A 20,383-nucleotide genomic window follows, 5' to 3' on the forward strand; every position below is an offset into this window, starting at 1 on the left:
GTGCTCCGAGGTCCCAGTCAGAATCGCTAGCTGCACGGCTAACTGAGCTAACTAGCTAAGGGTAGCTACAGCTAGCCACCCCCCGTTTGTAATGAGTATGAATAAAAAAGGTGATATCTATGGTTCTTCTGTATTGAATTTTTAACATTTGTTTATATGCTGTTCATAATAACAACTGGCTCCAACATTACCCAGAATGCAACTTAGCCACTGAAGTTGCTGATGTTCTTTTTTTTATTATTGTTTTACATAGGATCCTTTATGGCACTCGTTTCCTCAACAAGGGTAGTGTAAGTATAGGAGTAAGTGGAGGTACAAATAAATCACAGCAACTACATTGATTTGACGATATTTACAGACACGTTTTCATAAAATGTTGCACTACAGTAATATCAGCGATTCCCTCTACAGTACACCTAATAAACCAAGAATGGTAAACTGCAATGTCTCCAAATCATTCCAAAATTCGATTTTCTGAGGAACAGAATCAAATACACTGAATCTATACAGTTTCATCCCTAAAAACCTTTCAATTTCAATCAATGTAGAAGTACATGTGCATTCATAGATAAAATATCCTGTATGTGACACCAATTTTGACACAATTCATAGCCATGATTTTTTGCCTCTTCCTGTTTTGGCCATGGTGTGCAGTTTAGTCTTTGTGCGTTCCTTCTCATCCAGATTTCTCTTCGAAGTGCACTCCAGCGTAGAGTCCGTCTCAAAGGAGATGGCCGGGGCCTGGTTTGGCACGCTTCTGATCTTGTCCCGGGACATGGGAGAGGTGGTCTGCAGGACCACCCTGCCGCGTAAAGAGTGTTTGAGCTCAAGCAACAGTGGGTTGCTGTCCGAGTACAATTCCACCTGCCGCAGGGGGCCTCTGTTTGACTTACAGCATATGCAGCATGCAGAGAACAAGACTCTGAAAATGTATATCCAGCCTAGATAATGCAGCTCCACAATGTTCAGGATGAAGCAGCCCAGACTGACACTGAACATGAAGTTGAGGAAGATGGTCTTCTCCGTCGCTCGAGACACGAAGCAGTCGGTTCTGTTCGGACAGGGGTACGTTTCACAGATGAAAAGGTGTGGAACTTCAAATCCAAATAGGTAATACTGCCCGATGAGGAAGATCAACTCCATGATGGAGCGCAGCAGGACATGTATGATGTAGATAAGCAGGACTTGGCTGGAAAGCTCGGTCGGGTCCTTTCCTACCTCTCTTCTTTCCTCATCCAGCTGGCTTCTCTCTTCACACTCTTCTCCCCGAACACACCACTCCTCATTGTTATAGGCTGGGTTATAAGAACCGCCAGCTTCCACCGTCGTCTCTTCTCCACCTATGCGTTTGTCCCTTTCGAGTGAGGGCGAGGACCTGGGCACCATTTCGACCTTCTTGACCTCTACCTTTTCATTCTTGGTGATTTTCTGCAAGACGTAGACGATGTAGAAGATAGAGGGCGTGGAGACGAGGACGATCTGAAAGACCCAAAAGCGCAAGTGTGATACGGGAGCAAAAGTGTCGTAGCAGACGTTATTGCATCCGGGCTGTAGGGTGTTGCAGGTAAACTTGGACTGCTCGTCGCTGTAGACGGCATCCCCCACCAGGGCCACGAGCAAGATGCGGAAGATGAGCAGCATCGTCAGCCATATCTTGCCGATGACCGTGGAATGGTTTTGAACCTCCGTTAGGAAGCGGCCAAGAATGGACCAGTCTCCCATTTCTGTGAGAACACAACAGTTAAAAACACTACTTAAACTGAATCGGTTGTTCAAAAAATATGACTCTCACCAAGGCAGCTGGTGCATGAAACCACATGTATTTGCACATGAAACATTATCCAGATTCAAATAGTGAGCTAGAAATCCCTCATGAACATACAGTAAATATCATAAAATAGCTTTCTCTCTGTGTCTCTGCTTCAGGATAGTATGTCACAATCTGGCATGACCTTATCCAGATAGGAAGAGCGCTAATGCTTTAAGCTTAGAGGATACAGCAAAGATTCCATCTTTAAAGGGGGTTGCTTTAAAAAAAAATTGAAAACAAGATCCCATCCCAGGGCTGTTTTACTGTGAAGCTCCGGAAACATTTTGTGGACCAAGAAACTACTTTTCATCCACACGAGGAGTGAGTAGATAATGACTGACTTTTCATTTTTGGGTGAGCTGTTCCTTTAAGTGAACCTTCCTGAGTGATAATCAAGCATCATTTGCTCACATGTACACTGCATTAAGCTGTAAGTGACTTGCATTTTCTCATTCGCTCAAAAGTTTACCTTCTCAATGAGACTATTGCCAGTAACAGAAAATCTTTTTTTTTTTTTTTCCACAAATTAACTCCTAAAGTATTATCCAAAGTCTACTCCTAATTCATTGTGAGATTAATCACGGAAATGTACCGTATGAGAAATTAAAACAAGCTTAAATGTAATCAACCTCTATGATGTTAATTCTGTTCTCCTGTCCAGGAGGAGCTTACCTTCGGAGAGTCTTCCTTATCCAAAGCCGGAAAAATATCAGAGGAAGCAATCTGCATAACTGTATTTTCAAGTGGAGCCCATTGCTGGATGTTATCGTGTCTTTTGAGCTGGATGAGCGGAGAATGGGCTGACCACACATATTCCCCAACTCTAACTGAAACGTTCATTGCACTGTATGTGAATAAAGGCTTTCAATGTACAGTGGGACAAAGATTGGAAAGTACAATGGGGGCACCTTTACTGAACAGCCATTCGCGGGCGAGCAGAGTTCAAAGAACCTGCTGGAAAGAGTGTGCACAATACTGTTTCAAGCACGGTTATTTGTCCACTTTGATTTTAGAGCTGAAATACAAGTTTTCCAGGAGGATTTTCAGACTTTTGGCCTCTGTGGATATATGGAAAAATGCAATGTGAAGAATCCCTACAGCGCTGTGATTGTGAATTTTGTCATTACTTACGATGAAAGCTTTCAGAATGACAAGCAATTTGTCTCTTTGTTCAGATTTGATTTAAAGTGAGTAGTCTGCGGTGGAGTTTTTTTCCCACCTTTGACTGCACGCAGTTAAGTAGAGGATTCTACATTCGTGACTTGTCACTGGAATACAGATAATCTTTTTATTTACCTATACATTGGTCCTTAACTCATGATAAAGTCAACACTGTCTGGCTTGCAATTTGGGTTACTTTGCTTAGGTGATGGTAGCTTTAAACTGCGCGCATTTTTGCTGCCTTGAAACTGATTGTTTTATGGAAAAAAGAAAAAGACGTTGAGGCGACATCTTACATCATCCGGATTTAAATGAAAAAGTTGGAATGACATACAATCGTGCATGTTATCCAAGCCTCTAGGACCGTCCTTGTCGGTTATGAAGGTCATCTGGCATTACCTACTGTAACTCCAGATGCCCTGTGCCGTTCTATTGGCTGTCCACAAGGTTGAAGGTGTCATTTGACCTCACACAGGCATCCTAATATTGCCGGCCTGCATCTAGCGAGACCTGTTATCCTGCTCCAAGAGAGACATTTGTCATGAATTAATCAAACAGCTTGCAGAAAGATGAGTGAAACATCTTTGAGACAGTTGCAAAAACACCGGTACATCAGAAATAATTAAAGGCAGCTATGATTCAGCATGAGTCACTCTTCCTGAGGGTTGAGTCAACTACATGTTAGTTAACCATGAGGTATACAGCGAAGGACAAGTGTGCACTTAGCTCTGAGACAGTTTGTGAATCATGAATAAACAATCATGAATGAGCAAAATTACAACTTGTCCGTGGACCGATTGCTAACAGGATATGGTTGAATTTCACATTTTTGTGAAGCGCGTTCACCTATGTTGTTTTTCCCGACACACCCAACTTTCACTTTGACACATTTTCAGCCTTAAGATGCAAGTGAAACTGTTTTGTGTGGCAATAATCCTAAAAATCAATTATAGATTTTTGTCACCCAGACCAGAAATAGGGTGATTTCCTGAAGTAAATGCACTGTTACTAATTTCTGTAATGCATAACGAACAAGTGTATTATTAAATCGCATTTTTTTTTAAATGTTTTAAGGGGTTATTTTTCCCAGTCTGGGATCAGACGAATATATGCTATTTTGGTCCACTAGAGGCAATACGTGCAATTTATGAGCTCAGTCGTTTTCATTCATCCCCATCCCATGAATGAAAATAAACTGCTACGCACGCGGACCATTTCCTGCTCGGTATAAACTGAAACACCTCTATTTTGTGTAGAAAAGAAACTCCCCGTGTGTCCTCCCCCACGTTGTTTCCCCGCCATTTTAATGTTCTTATAAAAATAAAAACGGATGGAAGGTTTCTGAAATACAATCAAATCCCAGCCACATGCGACAGTAGTCGACTAACAAATGCCCCTCGCAGAATCAGCGAAAAACCATCCAGAGGGGTGTTGTAGACGTCCAAATGAGTTCCGTGACGGGAGAGGATCTATCCAGGTAGCCTCTTGCAAATATGTTTTACACTAGATTTCATGTTGGCTGTCTTCATTAAATTTTCTATGTTATACAAGCCACATAAACGATTAAACGAAATCTTTTTCAACACTCTAAACAGAACACCCCGCCCCCCGAATAGTATGTAAAGTGGTACAGCCCGCGAGGTTACCGGAAGTTGTTTCAGCTGCCATGTTTGGTTGCTTTGTTGTAGGCTTCTACTTGGTTTCCTACAGAATTAGTAAGTGTGGAAATGGAGCCGAGCTGGAGTACGTTTCTTTTTCAAGTAAGTTGACTCGTCGGGAGGGGGAAACTGGGATCGCTCGTAAAACAATCTCGACAACGTGCGCACAGTTTATTTTAGCGGTAAAAGCAGTTTTTCAACGAGTAACGCCAGTATCAAGTAACCAAGCAAAACAATGGTATATGAATCCAGGCTTCCAGCTGTGAGGCTTGGGAATGACGCTAGAACAAAAAATCAATTCTCCCCAACGAGCGGGTTGAAAAATATGGCTCGTTCTCCTAATATAAAGAAAACTTGGACCCTGGATGTTGAATAACTCGACAGCGTTCGTGTTTTTCTCAAAGTTTGTTTAGCCAAGTCGAAGCTAGCAAAACATGCGGGATCATTTGAAGTAAAGGCTGGAGACGCCACTGCACCGTTACAATCGAGACAGACCTGTTTTTTTCCCTTCCCTGTGATTGAGGGCTTTGATCGGACGCCGTAGCATAATGAGATGTAACGCCGTGGAGGGTTTTTTTTTTTCCTTTGTGGCGAGGATAATGCCACAGATAATTTCAAGATTTTTAAGTAATCCGTCTTTACTACGGTCGAAGAAGTGTACTCTTAGGTAATTAGCTGCTGAGATTTACTAACGGCGATTCTCAAGTCCGCGGTGAACTTTCCGCTTGCCTCAGCCGGCTCGGCAGTTACTAGCCAAGTTAGCTAACGATGTTGAGGCAGCCTTTTTTTTTGGGACCAAACTCGCTGGGTAATTTAGCTTAATTTGGGCGAGGCTGCCGCACCGAGCTTGCAAAACTAAACGTTACACGACCCCCGGTAATGAGCCCCGTAAAGCCCCCTTGTTTATTAACTCGCTATTTATTCTGGGAGACCGCGGTGGAGGAGGAATTCAAACTATGCACACAACATCGGCTAACACTAGCAACCGAGGGGGGAGCACATTTGAAAATTAGCAGAACGACATTACGCAATTTTTATAAGTCCATTTTGAGCCAGGAAAAAAAAAGTGAGCGCCGCTGTGGACTGATATCTGCCACGGTTTGGTGGTTTCCAACCGTGTGCTAAGATGGAAGTCCATTGTTCGGTGAAAATGAATGAAAATGTTGGATTCCCATGGCCTTTTACTTCGGCTACAAGAGGGGGAAAAAAATATTCAGTCTAGTGTGGAGAGAGGGAGTGTTGGAGATGATTAAATGTTTTGCCGCGGATTCTATTGTTTGATATATTTTTTTTTTTTTTAAATGCTGGTTTCTGTCCGATTTCGATCCATATATGAACCCTTAACTCAAGTCTTGTGATCTCGGGTGTATTTCCAAGTCTTAAGAAGATTTTCTCCCCCCCACACCACACACCACCACTACCCCCTCCATGTATTATCTATGAAGTTATGCCTTAGTATGAGTCTGGAAAACTCCTCATTGGTGGGGAGGAGAAAAAAAACTTCCTGAATGAACTTTTGCAGCAGTTCAGTAAAACTTCCCCTGCACAGAAAAAAAATGCTTTATAGGAAATTGATTATTTTTTTCTTTAAAAAATGAAGCGATCAGACCTACAAACCCTCGCATGTTCCACGACAAGAGAGCTGCAGCCTGCTAAATTCATTTTACTGCAACTTCAGATGGGCGACTGTAATCGAGAGCAGGGTCGGGTATAGATCATGAGTTCATTGCCGGTAGTCCCTTGCCAGTGCCAGCCAATATGTGTATTTACTACTCGGTGTAGTACACAGGGAAACATGTTTACTTTGCACCACTTGCCATCTGCTGCAATAATAAACTAATTAACAAAAATAGGTTAATAAAAAATGTGTCAAACAGCTGCTGAGAGGGATTAACGGGGTGTAATGTAGCAGAGCGGACCTATAGATTAAAGTCAAAGTACCTTGCGTGCCATCATTAGCAGGCTACTGGAGCTGGATTCGCGTGAAGAGTTTTGTAGAAGTGCCACAGGGAAGCACGAACAAAAAATCTGTTTGAGAACGTCTCTTTTCTCTCTCTCTCTCTCTTTCTCTTTCTGTGGATAAAGGTCTTGCAGCGCAGGCCAAAATTAACATTGCTCATCCAACGTTAACACTAAGGCTGCCTAGTTTTTAAGCAAGCGAAGAGTTGCAAATTGCATGAATAATGCACCGTGGGATGTTTTTTTCTTCTTTTTTTCTCCACTCATATACTAAAGTTAAGTTATCACAAGTGTGAGGGTGCATCACCTTTTTCTTTTGTGATATGTGTAACATTTTGTTGAGCTGTCAGAGACTGACCGCTCACTCACATTTTTAAGCACAGTTTTTTGGGGGTTTTTTTGTATGAAAAAGGCAGCTGGACAGTGTGGCTTGTTGTGGAGTATCTGGCATCTAGCCAGACGCCCTGCATGTATTATGTACCTCGCACTGTTACTGTGTCAATCTCATGTAAATCTGTGTTTAGTTAGCATTCGGTCACTTGACGTAAGGAGGGCAATATTTCTAGCGTGCTGTGCAGCCTTTTTTGTTTGTTTGTTTTAAAGTTTTCCACTCTAGCCGTTTTTTGTAGAAAGGTATTTTTATTAAGAGGTGTAGATAAAAAGATGATTTACATATTCTTGTTTCAAATTCTTTGTCAGGCTTTCTAGATTATCTATATTGTTGTGTAAATGAGCTTGAATATTACCATAATCGCAGCTGTATCGCTTCCCTATTTTTGATAAATCTTGCAATATATTAAAAATCCAATATCCGACAGACGACAGTAAAAGAATCGTGTTGTTTGGACCAGTTTGAATCTGGATTAAACCAAATATTCTGTAGGGATAAAGCAAAAAAAAACAAAAAACAGGAAAAAGCGAAAGAGTGCCCCAAAGTGAGAGTCACATATTGCAATCCTCATGTGCCTTTAACTCCATTCTGACTTCCCCAGGAGACTGCAATAGCCTCTCAAGCGCTGTATAAATGGTATTATAATAACAGAAACATTTATTTTTGAAAAAAGTGCTGCTAATTTATTCATTCCAGTTGGATCTGGCCAATTAAAATGCATTTGGCCGACAACTTCCCAAATGTCTAAAAGAGAATGATGTTCAACAGGTCGACACTTTCTACTGAAAATGCGAAAGGGGTTGACAGATTGACTCATGTTAGACTAATAACATTGCCTTTACAAGGAGACATACAGCATAAACTCAATTCAAAGAAAGCTGCAGGGTGTGCACCTGACATTTGGAGGCCATTTTGTTGACTTGCTTGGTATAGGTCTGTTTCTTAATCCAGTAAACAACCGCACACATGACATTTTAGATATTCACATTCAGTGCAGTTCAAATTACATTTTTAAATTGAATTAATAGATTTTTTTTTTTTTTCCCACAGGGGCCAGAAACGCATTAAGTCGAGCTATAATATAGACTGCCAAGTAATGACTTGCATGATAGCAACCCCTTGCACTTCAAGCAGACGTGAAGCAACATTATCAATTATTGACAAAGTCCAATGTTTTAGTTCTGCTTTGTTCACTACTAACACCTGGATATACCTAGACAGATAGATGCTCACCAGCTAGCCACTAACTGCTCCTGTCTGCCACGTGGTGCTGAGCAGGTAGCTTCTCCGCTGGATTGTTATCAGCGCTGGTTTTGCTTGACATAGGTGCATCCTAACAAACAAATTCTATTATGAAAGTAATTTAGATTCTGTTCGTATAAATATATTAATTGATGGTGCTTTAGCAATAGTCATAAAACCCTGAAGTTTAAGTTCCTGCGACGGAGAATCGTTCTCTCGCCGGTCTCGTTTGTAAATTTAGAATATGTGAAAATAGGCTTAGTAATGCCAGTAGGAAATGTCTCATCAGTTTCATGTATTGAACTGCTCATTCAAGTTCTAGGTTTTTATCAATGATCTTTTTGCGAGGTAGTCACTGTGACTTGTCATGGCAGGAAAAGCCTAGCGAAAAACACATTTTGTAATCGTGTGTCCCCGGTGAGCCAGCATGCACGCCTAAAAAGGAATGCAGCGACTTCTAATGTAACAATTACACATGTCGAAAAATCTGCTGTGAAGAAATGTGCATTATCTTTCAGAAGTGTAGTAATAATCACCTCTGGGCAAACAAAAGCTGATAACGATGGAATGTCGGTGACTGCACAGCACAGGTTCAAATCATCGAGAACTTTATCGGTATTTTACATCACTGTTTACAATGGTCACTCGCCAGGTGTTCTCATCACGGTTTGTGTTAGTTACTGCAGTGAAGTCACCCGCGTAAGGTAGGATTTGAAGTTTAGATATCCACCAAGATGAGCAATTTGATCACAGCTGTGATGCCCAAAATGTCAGATCAGTCCGCATCATACGTATCGCATGCTTCACTCTAGATGTATGTCAGATACCGGGTTGCTATTTTAAATGCTCGATCATTTTTGATCAGTTACCGTCTATCTGAATGTTTTTCATGCATAGTCTCTCCTTGCAAGTCCCGGTTGTGGCCACTTTTAAGAAATGCTTGCAGTTTTCTTGAATCAAGAGAGCTCTTTGTGCTCTCAACTGATACAAGTTTCATAGATTTTTAAACTGCGTTACATCTCACAGCTGTTAGGCATCTACTCTGTATTCCTGACAGGACTGTTTGCAATGGGATGTTGTAATAAATGCCATCACTTTTTTTTTTTTTTCTAAAGGTTTTGGCTCATTGATTTCAGTGTTATGGGAAGACGGATGACGTGGGTAGAAATGGCTTATATCATCCTCTTGCGTGATGCAGTCCAACCCCAGGCTAAAGAATTAGTATATCAAAAACCTCCACAAACATTTTTCGCTCACCCCTAGCAGAACTGAAAATGCCTCTCCCTGCAACCGACAGCAGCATCAAACATTGCGCTGAATTGCTGCAGTATTTGTATAGCTTTACAGGCTGTGAAAAAAAATCCACAAGGATTACAAACATTACAGAAGTGATGTTTTGTAAGGACTCGTGTCAACTCAGCAAAGGCCCTGAGTAGCAGCCAGATTTCAGAACTTGTAAACAACCTAGAACAAACTCATAAAATAGGGGAGAGAAAACTTCACATATCCCCTAAAAAATAAATAATATATTTATACATAAGTATTAAGTGTCCTTCAGCATTATTTCCCCACCTATCCTCAGTTTTTATGTCATCAATTATTGTTTTGTTTAGTAAAAACAGGGATTTCTTCTTTTTTTTTTTTTTTCTTTTTTTTTTTTTGCAAGCAGCTGTAAAGTGTGACACAAAAGATTTCAGAGACAGTGCATAATCTGACTCAGACCATGAGCTCGATTCAAGTCTACAGTGGCCCGTGGAGCCATCAGGACACTCCCTCCATTTTGATGTTATTTATGAGGGAGCAGCCCCAGTTGTCAGAGCGCATTTGTGTCAAAATGGTCAGAGCTGCATGAAGGCACAGCAGCTTACAGGCCCTGCACCTCTGTGTCGAGGCAGGCCGTCTGCAGCGGCTGTGTCTGCTGCTCACAAGCCTCACAAAGAGGGTTCCCGGCTGGTACCCCCCTCTGCCCCCACCACCCCCCACCCACCCCTGGTGTGCCAGCGGACTGGCATGATGATGACTAATCCTGGAAGGTGGCAAGTGTGAGCAGGTGCTTAGACAAATGGATGGGTGGGCTTTGGTGGCCTTCTCCACGAGTTCCCAGGTCCCATTGCACATGAGGGAATGACGGCAAGTTTAGTTGAGTAGTGTGTGGATAAACAATGTCCCTGTCTCATGAATAGATGAGCCAAATCAATGAAGATGAGCATACAAAGATCCCCCGCTGAGGCATCACTGCTCAGATTTGTGTCTCTCACAATAGGCTAGATGACATAAGGAGGACATTGTGTGGTTCATTTTTCTTTTCTCTCCACTGCCTCCTATTTTGCAACTCCTTTCTTGGCTGGCCTTCTTCGATGGATGATTGAACCTCAAAGGGAAGGGTCAAGCATTTCACCTTGCCCTTTCTTGCTGGTGGCTGACAACATTGTTGTCTTGACTGTGTCCGTTTTACCGAAACAGCAGTGTTAACGAGACACAATTTTTTTTAATGTAATATGTTAAAAACAATGCTGTTTTAAAAAAAAAAGATGACCACAGATAACCCTGCACTTAAACAGAAGTATGAAATCAAAGCATTTTTTCCCCAAAGGCTTCGGCGGTTCTGCAGGAAAGTTTGAATTGATAGAAACTAACGATTTACCAAAAACACTCATCCTTGCCAGTTCTGTGTCTGCATTCCCTGTTTTATTTCAATGCATGTAGGCAGGCTAGTCCTGAGGTTAACGGGAAGCTAAGGAATTTTGTAATGGGGGTTACCAACTCGTTAAAAAACTGACCTGACCTGTGTCCGAATGTAGGTTAAGCCCTAATTTCTAACCTTAAAACCGAGCTAATCTAAGCTGACGAACACCAATCTTTATCAATAGCTGCTCCGCTATAAGAGCCATAATTATTTTTGCTGCTTTTACTTTTAGGGGACTGCGTAGGAAGTGTCGCATTTGAAGGCAGCTACAAGAGCCATGTCTTCTCACTGAGCTCTGTAGCTGAGCTAATGGGTTGTTCTCTTCAGTGCACTGGTCTCTGCCATGCCTCTAATTTGGTATGCTTGCTTTGCAGTCACATGATGAATCAGCACCGTCATGATGGGATCGTTTTTCATTCAGTATATTTGGATTCTTTTGCATTAGTGGCACGCTGCGTGCTCCAGTGCCCATTTTGTATTCTGTAAGATCTCCCTCTATCCTTGTTGTTTTCATGGATTAGTCATTCTCATGCAGGCATTGGGAAGTAACGACACAGTAGGGATTTATCACTGTTTTGAGCTGGGCTTGACGAGTGATGGGTTTTATTTGGATGTTTGGCATTTTTCCATAATCAGAGTCTGTTTTTTTTTAATAACATTACAGGGGAGGCAAATTGATTAAAAGTAATCTTAAGTAATCTTCAACATCATATTAAAACTCTCTATTTGTGTGTTTTGTTTCTTTAGCAGGCCAATGAAGCCCTCCACCACCAGCACCATGTGGCCCAGAACAGCCTGCTGCCACTACTTAATGCAGGAGCTGAACCTATCGACCAAAAGCCTATCCTGCCCATCCAGCTAGACCAGAAGCCCCCTTCCAGTGCCGCCGATCTCCTCAAAGACAATGTGGCCAGCGGAGGAGGCCAACGTCCGCCAGTGCCTGTCATAAAGAAGGAACACAAAGGCAAGACACCTTTCGTCTGTGGCTACTGCAACAAGGCCTTCCGCGACAGCTACCACCTGCGGCGCCATGAGTCCAGCCACACCGGCATCAAGATGGTGTCGCGGCCAAAGAAGACCGCTCAGACAGCCCCCACCATGGTGCCCATGATCTCCACCATGCCGCGAGAGAACAACGGCAACCCTTCCTACATCTCCACGGTAGCGGGCATCCTCTCCACAGCAACCACCTCCGTGTCCTCCAGTATCATGACATCATCTGCAATGGGCAACCAGCCACAGCAAAACATGCCCAAGAAACCCGCCAAACCTGTCAAGAAGAACCACGGCTGTGAGATGTGCGGCAAGGCCTTCCGTGACGTCTACCACCTGAATCGCCACAAGCTGTCCCATTCAGACGAGAAGCCTTTTGAGTGCCCTATCTGCCAGCAACGCTTTAAAAGGAAGGACCGGATGACCTACCATGTTCGCTCTCATGACGGAGGAGTCCACAAGCCCTACGTTTGTTCTGTGTGTGGAAAAGGCTTTTCCAGGTAAGGATGCCATTTTTTGGGGGCTTTTCAAAATGAAGCCTGTTTGATCGAGGTATCCTGTGACGTTGTGACTGATACTCAAGTAAAATATGAAGTGTTTCAAAATTGGGAACAATGAAGGCTTTCAGTATTACCTCGGGTAATGCAACTGACAAGCGCACACTTGTTTTCTGAACAAGCCTGTTTTTCTCTTTAAATCTTTTTTTTTTTTTTAAGTGTCTTACAACAATAATATGTTTATCGTTCCACAACATAGTTATTCAAAGCTCTCCAATACTCATTCTTCCATAAAATGTACTTTTTTACAATATTTGAACTATCGGTAAAATGTGGAGAAAACGCTAGAGTGACTTTTAAATGTGTAGACATACTCTTTCGCATGCTGCCAGACAGACTTGATAAACTAAGTCTGACTGGCAAACCCTCAGCAATGGATGGCTGCTAAGTGCTAGCAACAGATTTCATGGGGGGGGGATTATATTACCCGTTTCAAATGTCTTTCTACATTCCTTATATAGCTCTTGAGGTTGCAGAATAAGTTATGTTCCCTCCTAGACCAATTACATTCAGGTGAAAAAAGAATGACACGCTTAGGACATTAAAAGGCAATTAAATTGGACTTAAAATGCCCTAAACTTCCGCTGATATAGTTACAAAAATACTTGGTTTTGTTTGTTAATAGACTTTACTAAGTCGAATGGAGTCTCCCTCAAATCCATAGTGGAGCATAAACTGAAGCATCTGTTTCTGGTATTATTCACTGCTGTTTTCCAGCTAAATCAGCTTCTTGAGACAGGTCCAGTGCGGCCCTGAGACTCCCACAGACATAACTGGAAGTGTTTTCCAATGGGGGGCCAGCTGGGGATCATGACCTTGTCGCCGCACTAGCCACTGGTTTGTTGGTAATGTGTCCTAAATGCGAGCGTCCCGGCCGGTGAATCTCTGAGTTAAACTCTCCCAGAGAAAAGAAAAGCAAAAACAAAAGGCTTGTAGCGCTTCTGTATGAATCAGAATTTCTGAGTGTGTCTAAGGAGGTGTTCGCTTGGTAATGGGATCAGCAGCAACACTGAACAGTGACAATAGCAAATACTTAAGTGGTGAGAAAATGGGGGGGGGGGGGGCCAATGCAAAAGCAGATTGTTTTTATAACTCCCCTAGTTTATCCGTAAGCTTTCAATCAACATGTTACAAGGCTATTGTAAACAGGAAGTATGCTTCTGAGATCTCATTTATTCTTATGTGAGTGTAGACGGAAAGTAATTTCACCCTCTGATGGTTGCATTGAAGGGTCAAAGAGGAAAGTCTAAGCTTGTCGGCATGGAATTTAAAAAGAACATAATGACAAACAAATTCTAACAAACATACCTTTTTTGACTCTGCTTGGCAGTCTGAAAATTAGCTTTTTGATGTGTTTTCAAGTCAGAAAAACATGCTGACTAAGCTGAAGTGTGTCCTTATACTGTATATTTATACTGTTTGCAATTAGAATGTTTTTTTGGCAGCGAATACAAAGGGAGGATTTATTGTAGCAAAGAATGCCATCGCCAGATGCTACATTTTTTTTTCTTCTGCTTCATCAGCGGCTCACTGAACAGCGACCCTGTTGCTCGTAGCATGACTTGTATGTTTGAGTAATTCAGTCGCACCATGATCTCATATAGAGGGGTTATTGTATGGCCAGTTACTATTCACGTAGCCTCCCAGAGGCTGCGTTTCCATATTTATAGTTGTGTAGCAGTTTGCATTTGTACTTGTACTGACCCCCCACGCCATTTTAACCACATGTTTAAACAGTCGCACATGGGAGAGCACCAGTGGTAGAGTATCAAGGGAGGGGGAGGCGTCACTTGTCACTTTGCGGTTCCCGCCAGCATGTCACAGACTCCCTTTCCCCTGGGAATTCAGTGAACCAAGTAGTAATGTTCAGGTCAACACATTTACTATGATATTTTGTCTCTAAAGGTGGCTTCATATTTAGATTTATCGACACTTTGCTGTCTATTAAGCCAGCATATCTGGTGTGTATTAGTCAGCATGCAGTGAATATTAATAACATCAGATGAGTTCTGTGCTGAAACACAACTTCAACAAAAACATCAGCAGTGTTCCCTAGTCAGCCAAGCTGTAACATTAGCACTGTGCTTTGTAGGGCAGTTTCAGGCATGCCTCCAGCACAGTGACGTGGGGTAGGGATTCATCAGCATACTGGAAAGTGAGAATGGGGACTGAATAACAGGGCACTGAGTCACTGCCACTCAGCCAGATATGTAGGCAGGCACTGTCTGGAGTCTGCGCTCCTCGTCAGTGGGACAAAAAATAAAAGAAGGAAAGAAAAAAAAAAAAAAAACCTGATTCCGGTTCATGGCACTACTGAGAAGACTCCACTTGACTCCTAGTTTGAAAAAAATCCAGCAGCATGAAACTTCTTTCCGGTTTGGGAGCAGCTGCCAGCGCTGTAACCCTTACTCACTCCATTATGGCACTTCTAACATGATTCAGCTCACAACTTCAGTAGAACTAACAAGCTGACCGACGAGGATCAGTGCCAAGAAGAATTTGTGAAAGCTGGAGTTTCAGTGTAAAGGTCAAGAAGCAAAGAACAGCTTTCTTTTTTTCCAAGCGCTGATATGCAGTGAGCAGCAAATTATATAAAGAACGCTGAGATATATTGTCATCTGTTTTTTTTTTGTCATTTTTAACTTTTATTTATACACAGATTTGTTTGTACAAGCGCTTACTTTAGGACACCACAAGTATTTGAATTATAAAGATAACATTGTGTGGGTAAAACTTTATGTAGTTGTTTAAGTCTTAGCTGTTATTGCAAGGAATTTGTCAATTCATTCAAGGTTTCACGTGAAAGAATTAAGCACATTTTTGTCATCAACTTAAGTTGGAGAGCAGAAAGTAATTTGCATTCATATTTACAAACATTCAGAACCAGGGCTGTGACTAACTCTCGTGTTTTTCATCACTTTCAACATGCTTTTAATATTTTATGAAACCACTACAATACAATAATCTGATCCTCAGAGAGAGTTGTTGCGCAAATTCAGTCTAGGATTTTCTTGGAAACTACCAACTAAATTCCTGGAAATACTCAGTAACATTCTTTTCATATTTCTGTAAGTAATGCCAAGGCTGCAGGAAATAAACTGTACTAGTGTAATGTAATTCTTAACTGCCAGTTAACGCTCAGTAAACGCTCAGTAAACAAGTGGAACATGTTCAGAAGTGCCATCTTGGTGCGGTGCGTTTTTGAAACTAGGTCAAACCAATTCATGCTTGATTGATCACGGAGAATTGACCGCTATTGACTGAGATTTCAGGGATTTCTTTTTTTCTTTTTCTTTTTCTCGTGCTCGTCCCCTCATTATCACAGCAAACAGAGCACATCCGAACACACACTTCTGTTCTTGCATGTAAATAAAGGTCAAACATTTGGCTTTCTAAATATTAAACGTGTTATTGTTTTCCTTTTTTTCCAAATCTAGGCCAGACCATTTGAGCTGCCATGTGAAGCATGTGCATTCATCAGAAAGACCGTTTAAATGTCAAGTAACGGTAAGAGTCATTACCGTCGGCTTCAGCATTATTATTATTGGTGTTGTTGTACTCCACTGACCTTTGACCCCGTCTGCAGGCCTGTACCTCTGCTTTCGCCACCAAAGACAGACTCCGTTCCCACATGATCAGACACGAAGGCAAGGTGACCTGTAGCATCTGTGGGAAGATGCTCAGCGCGGCCTACATCACCAGCCACTTGAAGACTCACGGACAGGCCAACTTCAACTCCTGTAACAAAGGTTTGCCCGTCAGAAATACGTACCCCTAACATCACAATACCGAGGGTGTGCAGTTGAGTCAGGAAAAGATGCCCCAATTCTCATTATCAGTTCTTCTTTTTACAGGCTTCTGTAACACTATCTCTCAGTGTGAGTTTTCTCTTTTGTTTTTGTTGTACATTACATCACACAAATTATTTCAAAATAAATGTAATTTATGTAGCGTGGAAATACCTTGTTATGATACGAAGCACTTTTATGACGATAAATTCACAATTTTACTGTAAGATGTTAACAGTTAAACAATATTTAGAAAAGTTTCTTGCTATGACACAAGTTTTGTGTTCGTGCTAACGCGAAGACATCTTGTAGTAATGTAAAAATCGTATCATTTGTCATTGATCCAGTCCTCTTGTTCTTGTGTGGCAGCAGTACGCTTCCTTAGTCATGAGGGTGTTGCCCTTTTTATTTTACCTTTTTATCTCTTATCAATGAACAACTATTTTGAATTACTGCAGAGCAACATTTAAATACTCTTTCCGATCTTGTTTTTCCCCCCAGATGGAAACGATGTCTGCAACTCTGCCTCAGCTACACCTGTGACCATTTCTGCCCCCATCACCTCGGCGATGAACCGGAGCCACAACAACAACCCCGTCACCATAGCTGCCCAAATGAACATTAGCACCAACACGGTCAACATAACATCTCCAGTCAGCCTTCAGCACCCAGTCACCATCACCGGGCCTGTCAACATTGCCTCCGTCAACATCCCTGCCTCGGCGTCCATGAATATAGCCCACCCGGTCGCAATAACGACCCCCATGCCCATGAATATGGCCGGGCCGCTCAACATCGCCATGCGGCCAGTGGATAGCATGTCTTTTCTCTCCCAAGTCTTGCCTTCTTCCCCACCTTGGTAAAAAAAAAAGGAGAGAGAGCGTTGAACTGGCCAGAGAGAAAGGGAAAAAATGAAGTAAACCAAGAGACTCCTGTCCAACATGATTTGCACCTCGAGCCGAGCTCTTTCTCCTCCCTGAACCGCGTTTACTTCACCAAACCCCGGAAGTGAACATTTACATGAGCTGTGCGGCCGGTAGGAGCTCCACCCCCCCCAAGACACATCTGCATCCCAACTAATGTAAAGAGGCTGGCACGAGATGCAGAACACTTGAGTAGAAATCGTGTAGGATTTACCTTGAAATCAGGAGACTTAGAGTAGTCAGTTAGAATGATGAAACTGTGATTTGTATCTTGACAAAGGAGAGGTGAGGATCCCTCAAGCACCTTGAGGACCCCGTAGGAAAACACACCCGTGCTTTTGTAAAAGGGAGATGAGACATGGACTAAAGCAATAACTATAAATTGCTGTTTTTGATGTTTTACAAGTTCTCTCCCGAAGCCTCTGGGTGTTGCTTTGTATGTTGTTTTTTTTAACTATAGCCTGCTAATCACTATCTATTTAATGTTATAGGAAATGAGTCTAGTAAAAGGGACAGCAGCTTCCACTTGCATGGAAGAATATTTTTTCACAGTGCTATAGCATATTTTTTTTTTTTTTTTCTTCTGAGATAGTAGGTATGCTCTTGAGGTACAGTGACTAACTTGTACAGTTGACATAGTAATGTATTTTCATGTCAGCGTTTTAATTTTTTGCTTTTGTCATTCGAGGGGATAATCTCGACACTGTCCTCTCGACAATGAAAATATTTGTACTTTGTTTTTCTGTTTGTACGGAAACGCAAAGGTTTGTTTTTATTTGCCTATTTGTAGTTTCTTCTTTTTTTTTTTTTTTTTTCTCCATGAAGTCAGAATGGAATGAGTCTTGCACTGAAAGCATATCCTACATACAGGTGAGCAGCAGTATTATCAAAGATCAAATTGGAGTCTTAAGTGTTTTGGTTAGCCAGCCTGCACTTAAGGGCCATCTAGTGGCTGACCGTGGAGGAGAGGCCTGGCCTTGTAGTGAAGCTTTTTTCAGGCTGTTACTGTCATCATAATGGTGATTAATTAGTTTTGTCTGACTCTTCTGTACACTGTTTTTATTTTATTTTATTTTATTTTTTTAAATCATTTATCTCTCATAGCCCCTAGATGATACTAAGGACCCCTCACTCAGGAAACACACCTAAAAGCCCATAAATCATGAATTTGGTTCCTGTTTTAAATCTACCATTTTTCTTGATTCTTGACTTCATGTTCTTTTTTTTAGATTTCCAAAAATCATTCGGCATTTAGGTGCTAAGATTTGTCCAGCCTTCCATTGGGGACAAGAAGTCCAACAACTATTGATTTTAAACATAGCCGTCCATTTAAAAACATTGTCAAGTTCAGCTCTGGCTGCACAGTTATGTAGCTGAGATCTGAATAGGTTTGATGAAATGCAAGTTCGTGTCCATTAAAGTAATGGGACAAGATTGATGTTGCATGATCCCAAACACTGTAGCTGTTGAACATTAAGTATTTTTAATGAATGCCATGTGATCTCAACAGTGTTGCAACTCTTTTGAGTTGAGACAGTTTATACTGAAAAATGCAATATGCATGTTTGTCATTTTTCCCAAGTTTTGTTTTAAACAAAATGTTAGTGTAGCTTTTTTGTTATTATGCATTTACGTAGATACACTATGATAGCCTGTTTGCCAAATTTGATACAAAAAATATGTTAAACTGAACAATTCTCGTGGAATCGAACATCTCTTTATTTTTAAGGAAAACAAATAATTGGAAATTCCAGGACCCTTGTGGAAGCAGTTGAATGTATATCTTTGTACAAAACTATTTTAGTTCCAAGGATACGGTAGTTACAATAGATGTGAAAGATAAGATAACCTTTTTTATAAATCTTTTGTATTAGAACATTAACAATGGTAATTTTGTATATATGAGAGGCTAGGCTTTCTGATTAGCAGAAAGGTCAAACATTCCTACATTTTTTTTAAATGTACGTTTGTCAAATTATTACATAAACATGCGCAATGTTATGTGCCTTTTATTTGGGTTGTCTAAATAAAAGAAAACTATCAAATGTGTTATGTATTAAGTAATTGAGAAAGCACGGCTTCAAATAGATGAGTTTATTGCTTTTTAATTTCTTTGGTAGAAAATGTCCTGTGTTTTCCACTTTTTTTAAGTTTGTTTGTTTATGAGCACTTACCATTGAATACAAACCTTTTAATGCCTTGGCAGGTATGCACAGTGTACCATACCAACCAAGAGCTGGGACCGCTTTGCAGTGTTCAGTGCTTGAGTTTCACATTTTATAAACAAACAATAAAAGAATAACTAGACTTAATTAGGATCATCAACTCAAGGCCAACTTTGTTGTACCACTTCCTGTTTTCAAACACATTGCTAGTTATTGGCTGGCTTGCAGCAACTATGGTTAGACCATTTGTTGGTCAAGTGTTGGAGTTTCCCCACTGGCCGTTTTCAGTTTCTGAATGAGTATAGAGTCCTTTGACATTACATTATTAGGACCACACTGACTGTACTCTATTTATCAAACAGCTGGTGTTCATGTAAGCAGTTAATTTGATTGAAGGTTTTAAATTAAAAAAATAACATGCATTTTATAAAATACATTTAACAGGTTACCATGTTTTTTTGGCTTGTTGACGATTACCAAAAAAGAAAAAGACATGTCTAACTTGAGCCCTGTGTCATGTTACATACATGCTGTCAAATGTATACTCTAAACTGCTAAATGTAGCTACCATTAGCTAGGTATCTTAGTTAGCAGTGCAGCTAGCAGTTCAGACTGGGAGCTCGAGCACCAGACGCATCTTGGTGTTTACGTAACTGGCATAGGAGCTTTGAACAGGTATGGAGCTAGTAGGTTAGCATGCTAACTCCAGTAGAATCCCTGCATGGCAATGTGTACATGCTGTGATGACAAAACGGTTGTTTCTTTACATTATGTTGATAAATTAGGTTAATCTTATAATGTTTTCAATTCAACTCTGTACATATTGCACGTTTTAAACAATCGTCAGTTTCAAATACATTTTTAAAAGACAAAATTTCAGTTAAAGAGAACGAGAGTGCATTTAACATGTTTACATTACAATATAAAGTTACACCGTCTGCGGGTTCAGACTGGGTTAATGATTCAAACCAAGAAAAAACCAACCGTATCCCCCGCCACACATTTAAACCAGACCAACTGCTGAACTGTGCTCATGTTGAATCGCTCTTG

General features: G+C 41.2%; 2 protein-coding genes across 5 annotated transcripts; one reads left to right on the top strand and one right to left on the bottom strand.

Moving 5' to 3' along the window:
• Nucleotides 1-309: 309 nt before the first annotated feature.
• LOC115593892 (gap junction delta-2 protein-like) lies at nt 310-16,126 on the bottom strand. 3 transcript variants are annotated; one of them, XM_030437571.1, is made up of 2 exons: nt 16,026-16,126; nt 310-1,724 (listed from the first exon to the last, which is right to left on the bottom strand). In XM_030437571.1, the coding sequence occupies exon 2, from the start codon at nt 1,720-1,722 to the stop codon at nt 607-609; it is 1,116 nt and encodes a 371-aa protein (XP_030293431.1). In that variant the 5' UTR covers nt 1,723-1,724; nt 16,026-16,126; the 3' UTR covers nt 310-606. The 3 variants fall into 3 exon arrangements, with proteins under 3 accessions (XP_030293431.1, XP_030293432.1, XP_030293430.1); XM_030437572.1 differs by lacking the exon at nt 16,026-16,126 and adding an exon at nt 6,571-6,629; XM_030437570.1 differs by lacking the exon at nt 16,026-16,126 and adding an exon at nt 2,483-4,356.
• Nucleotides 4,614-19,217, top strand: LOC115593891 (vascular endothelial zinc finger 1-like). Of its 2 annotated transcripts, XM_030437568.1 has the most exons (6): nt 4,614-4,731; nt 11,655-12,400; nt 15,895-15,964; nt 16,044-16,206; nt 16,312-16,335; nt 16,747-19,217. In XM_030437568.1, exons 1-6 carry the CDS (start codon nt 4,699-4,701, stop codon nt 17,106-17,108), a joined length of 1,398 nt encoding a protein of 465 aa, XP_030293428.1. In that variant the 5' UTR covers nt 4,614-4,698; the 3' UTR covers nt 17,109-19,217. The 2 variants fall into 2 exon arrangements, with proteins under 2 accessions (XP_030293428.1, XP_030293429.1); XM_030437569.1 differs by lacking the exon at nt 16,312-16,335.
• Nucleotides 19,218-20,383: the final 1,166 nt, after the last annotated feature.

Source organism: Sparus aurata, chromosome 13 (genome assembly GCF_900880675.1).
Source record: "Sparus aurata chromosome 13, fSpaAur1.1, whole genome shotgun sequence".
Classification (NCBI taxonomy): domain Eukaryota; kingdom Metazoa; phylum Chordata; class Actinopteri; order Spariformes; family Sparidae; genus Sparus; species Sparus aurata.

Excerpts from the sequence above, each read along its gene's own strand:
- LOC115593892 (XM_030437571.1), bottom strand. The coding sequence starts at position 1,722 with ATGGGAGACTGGTCCATTCTTGGCCGCTTCCTAACGGAGGTTCAAAAC.
- LOC115593891 (XM_030437568.1), top strand. The coding sequence starts at position 4,699 with ATGGAGCCGAGCTGGAGTACGTTTCTTTTTCAA. Across the intron at positions 12,401-15,894 it reads TGTGGAAAAGGCTTTTCCAG|GCCAGACCATTTGAGCTGCC; the intron begins GTAAGGATGCCA and ends TTCCAAATCTAG. Across the intron at positions 16,207-16,311 it reads CTTCAACTCCTGTAACAAAG|GCTTCTGTAACACTATCTCT; the intron begins GTTTGCCCGTCA and ends TTCTTTTTACAG.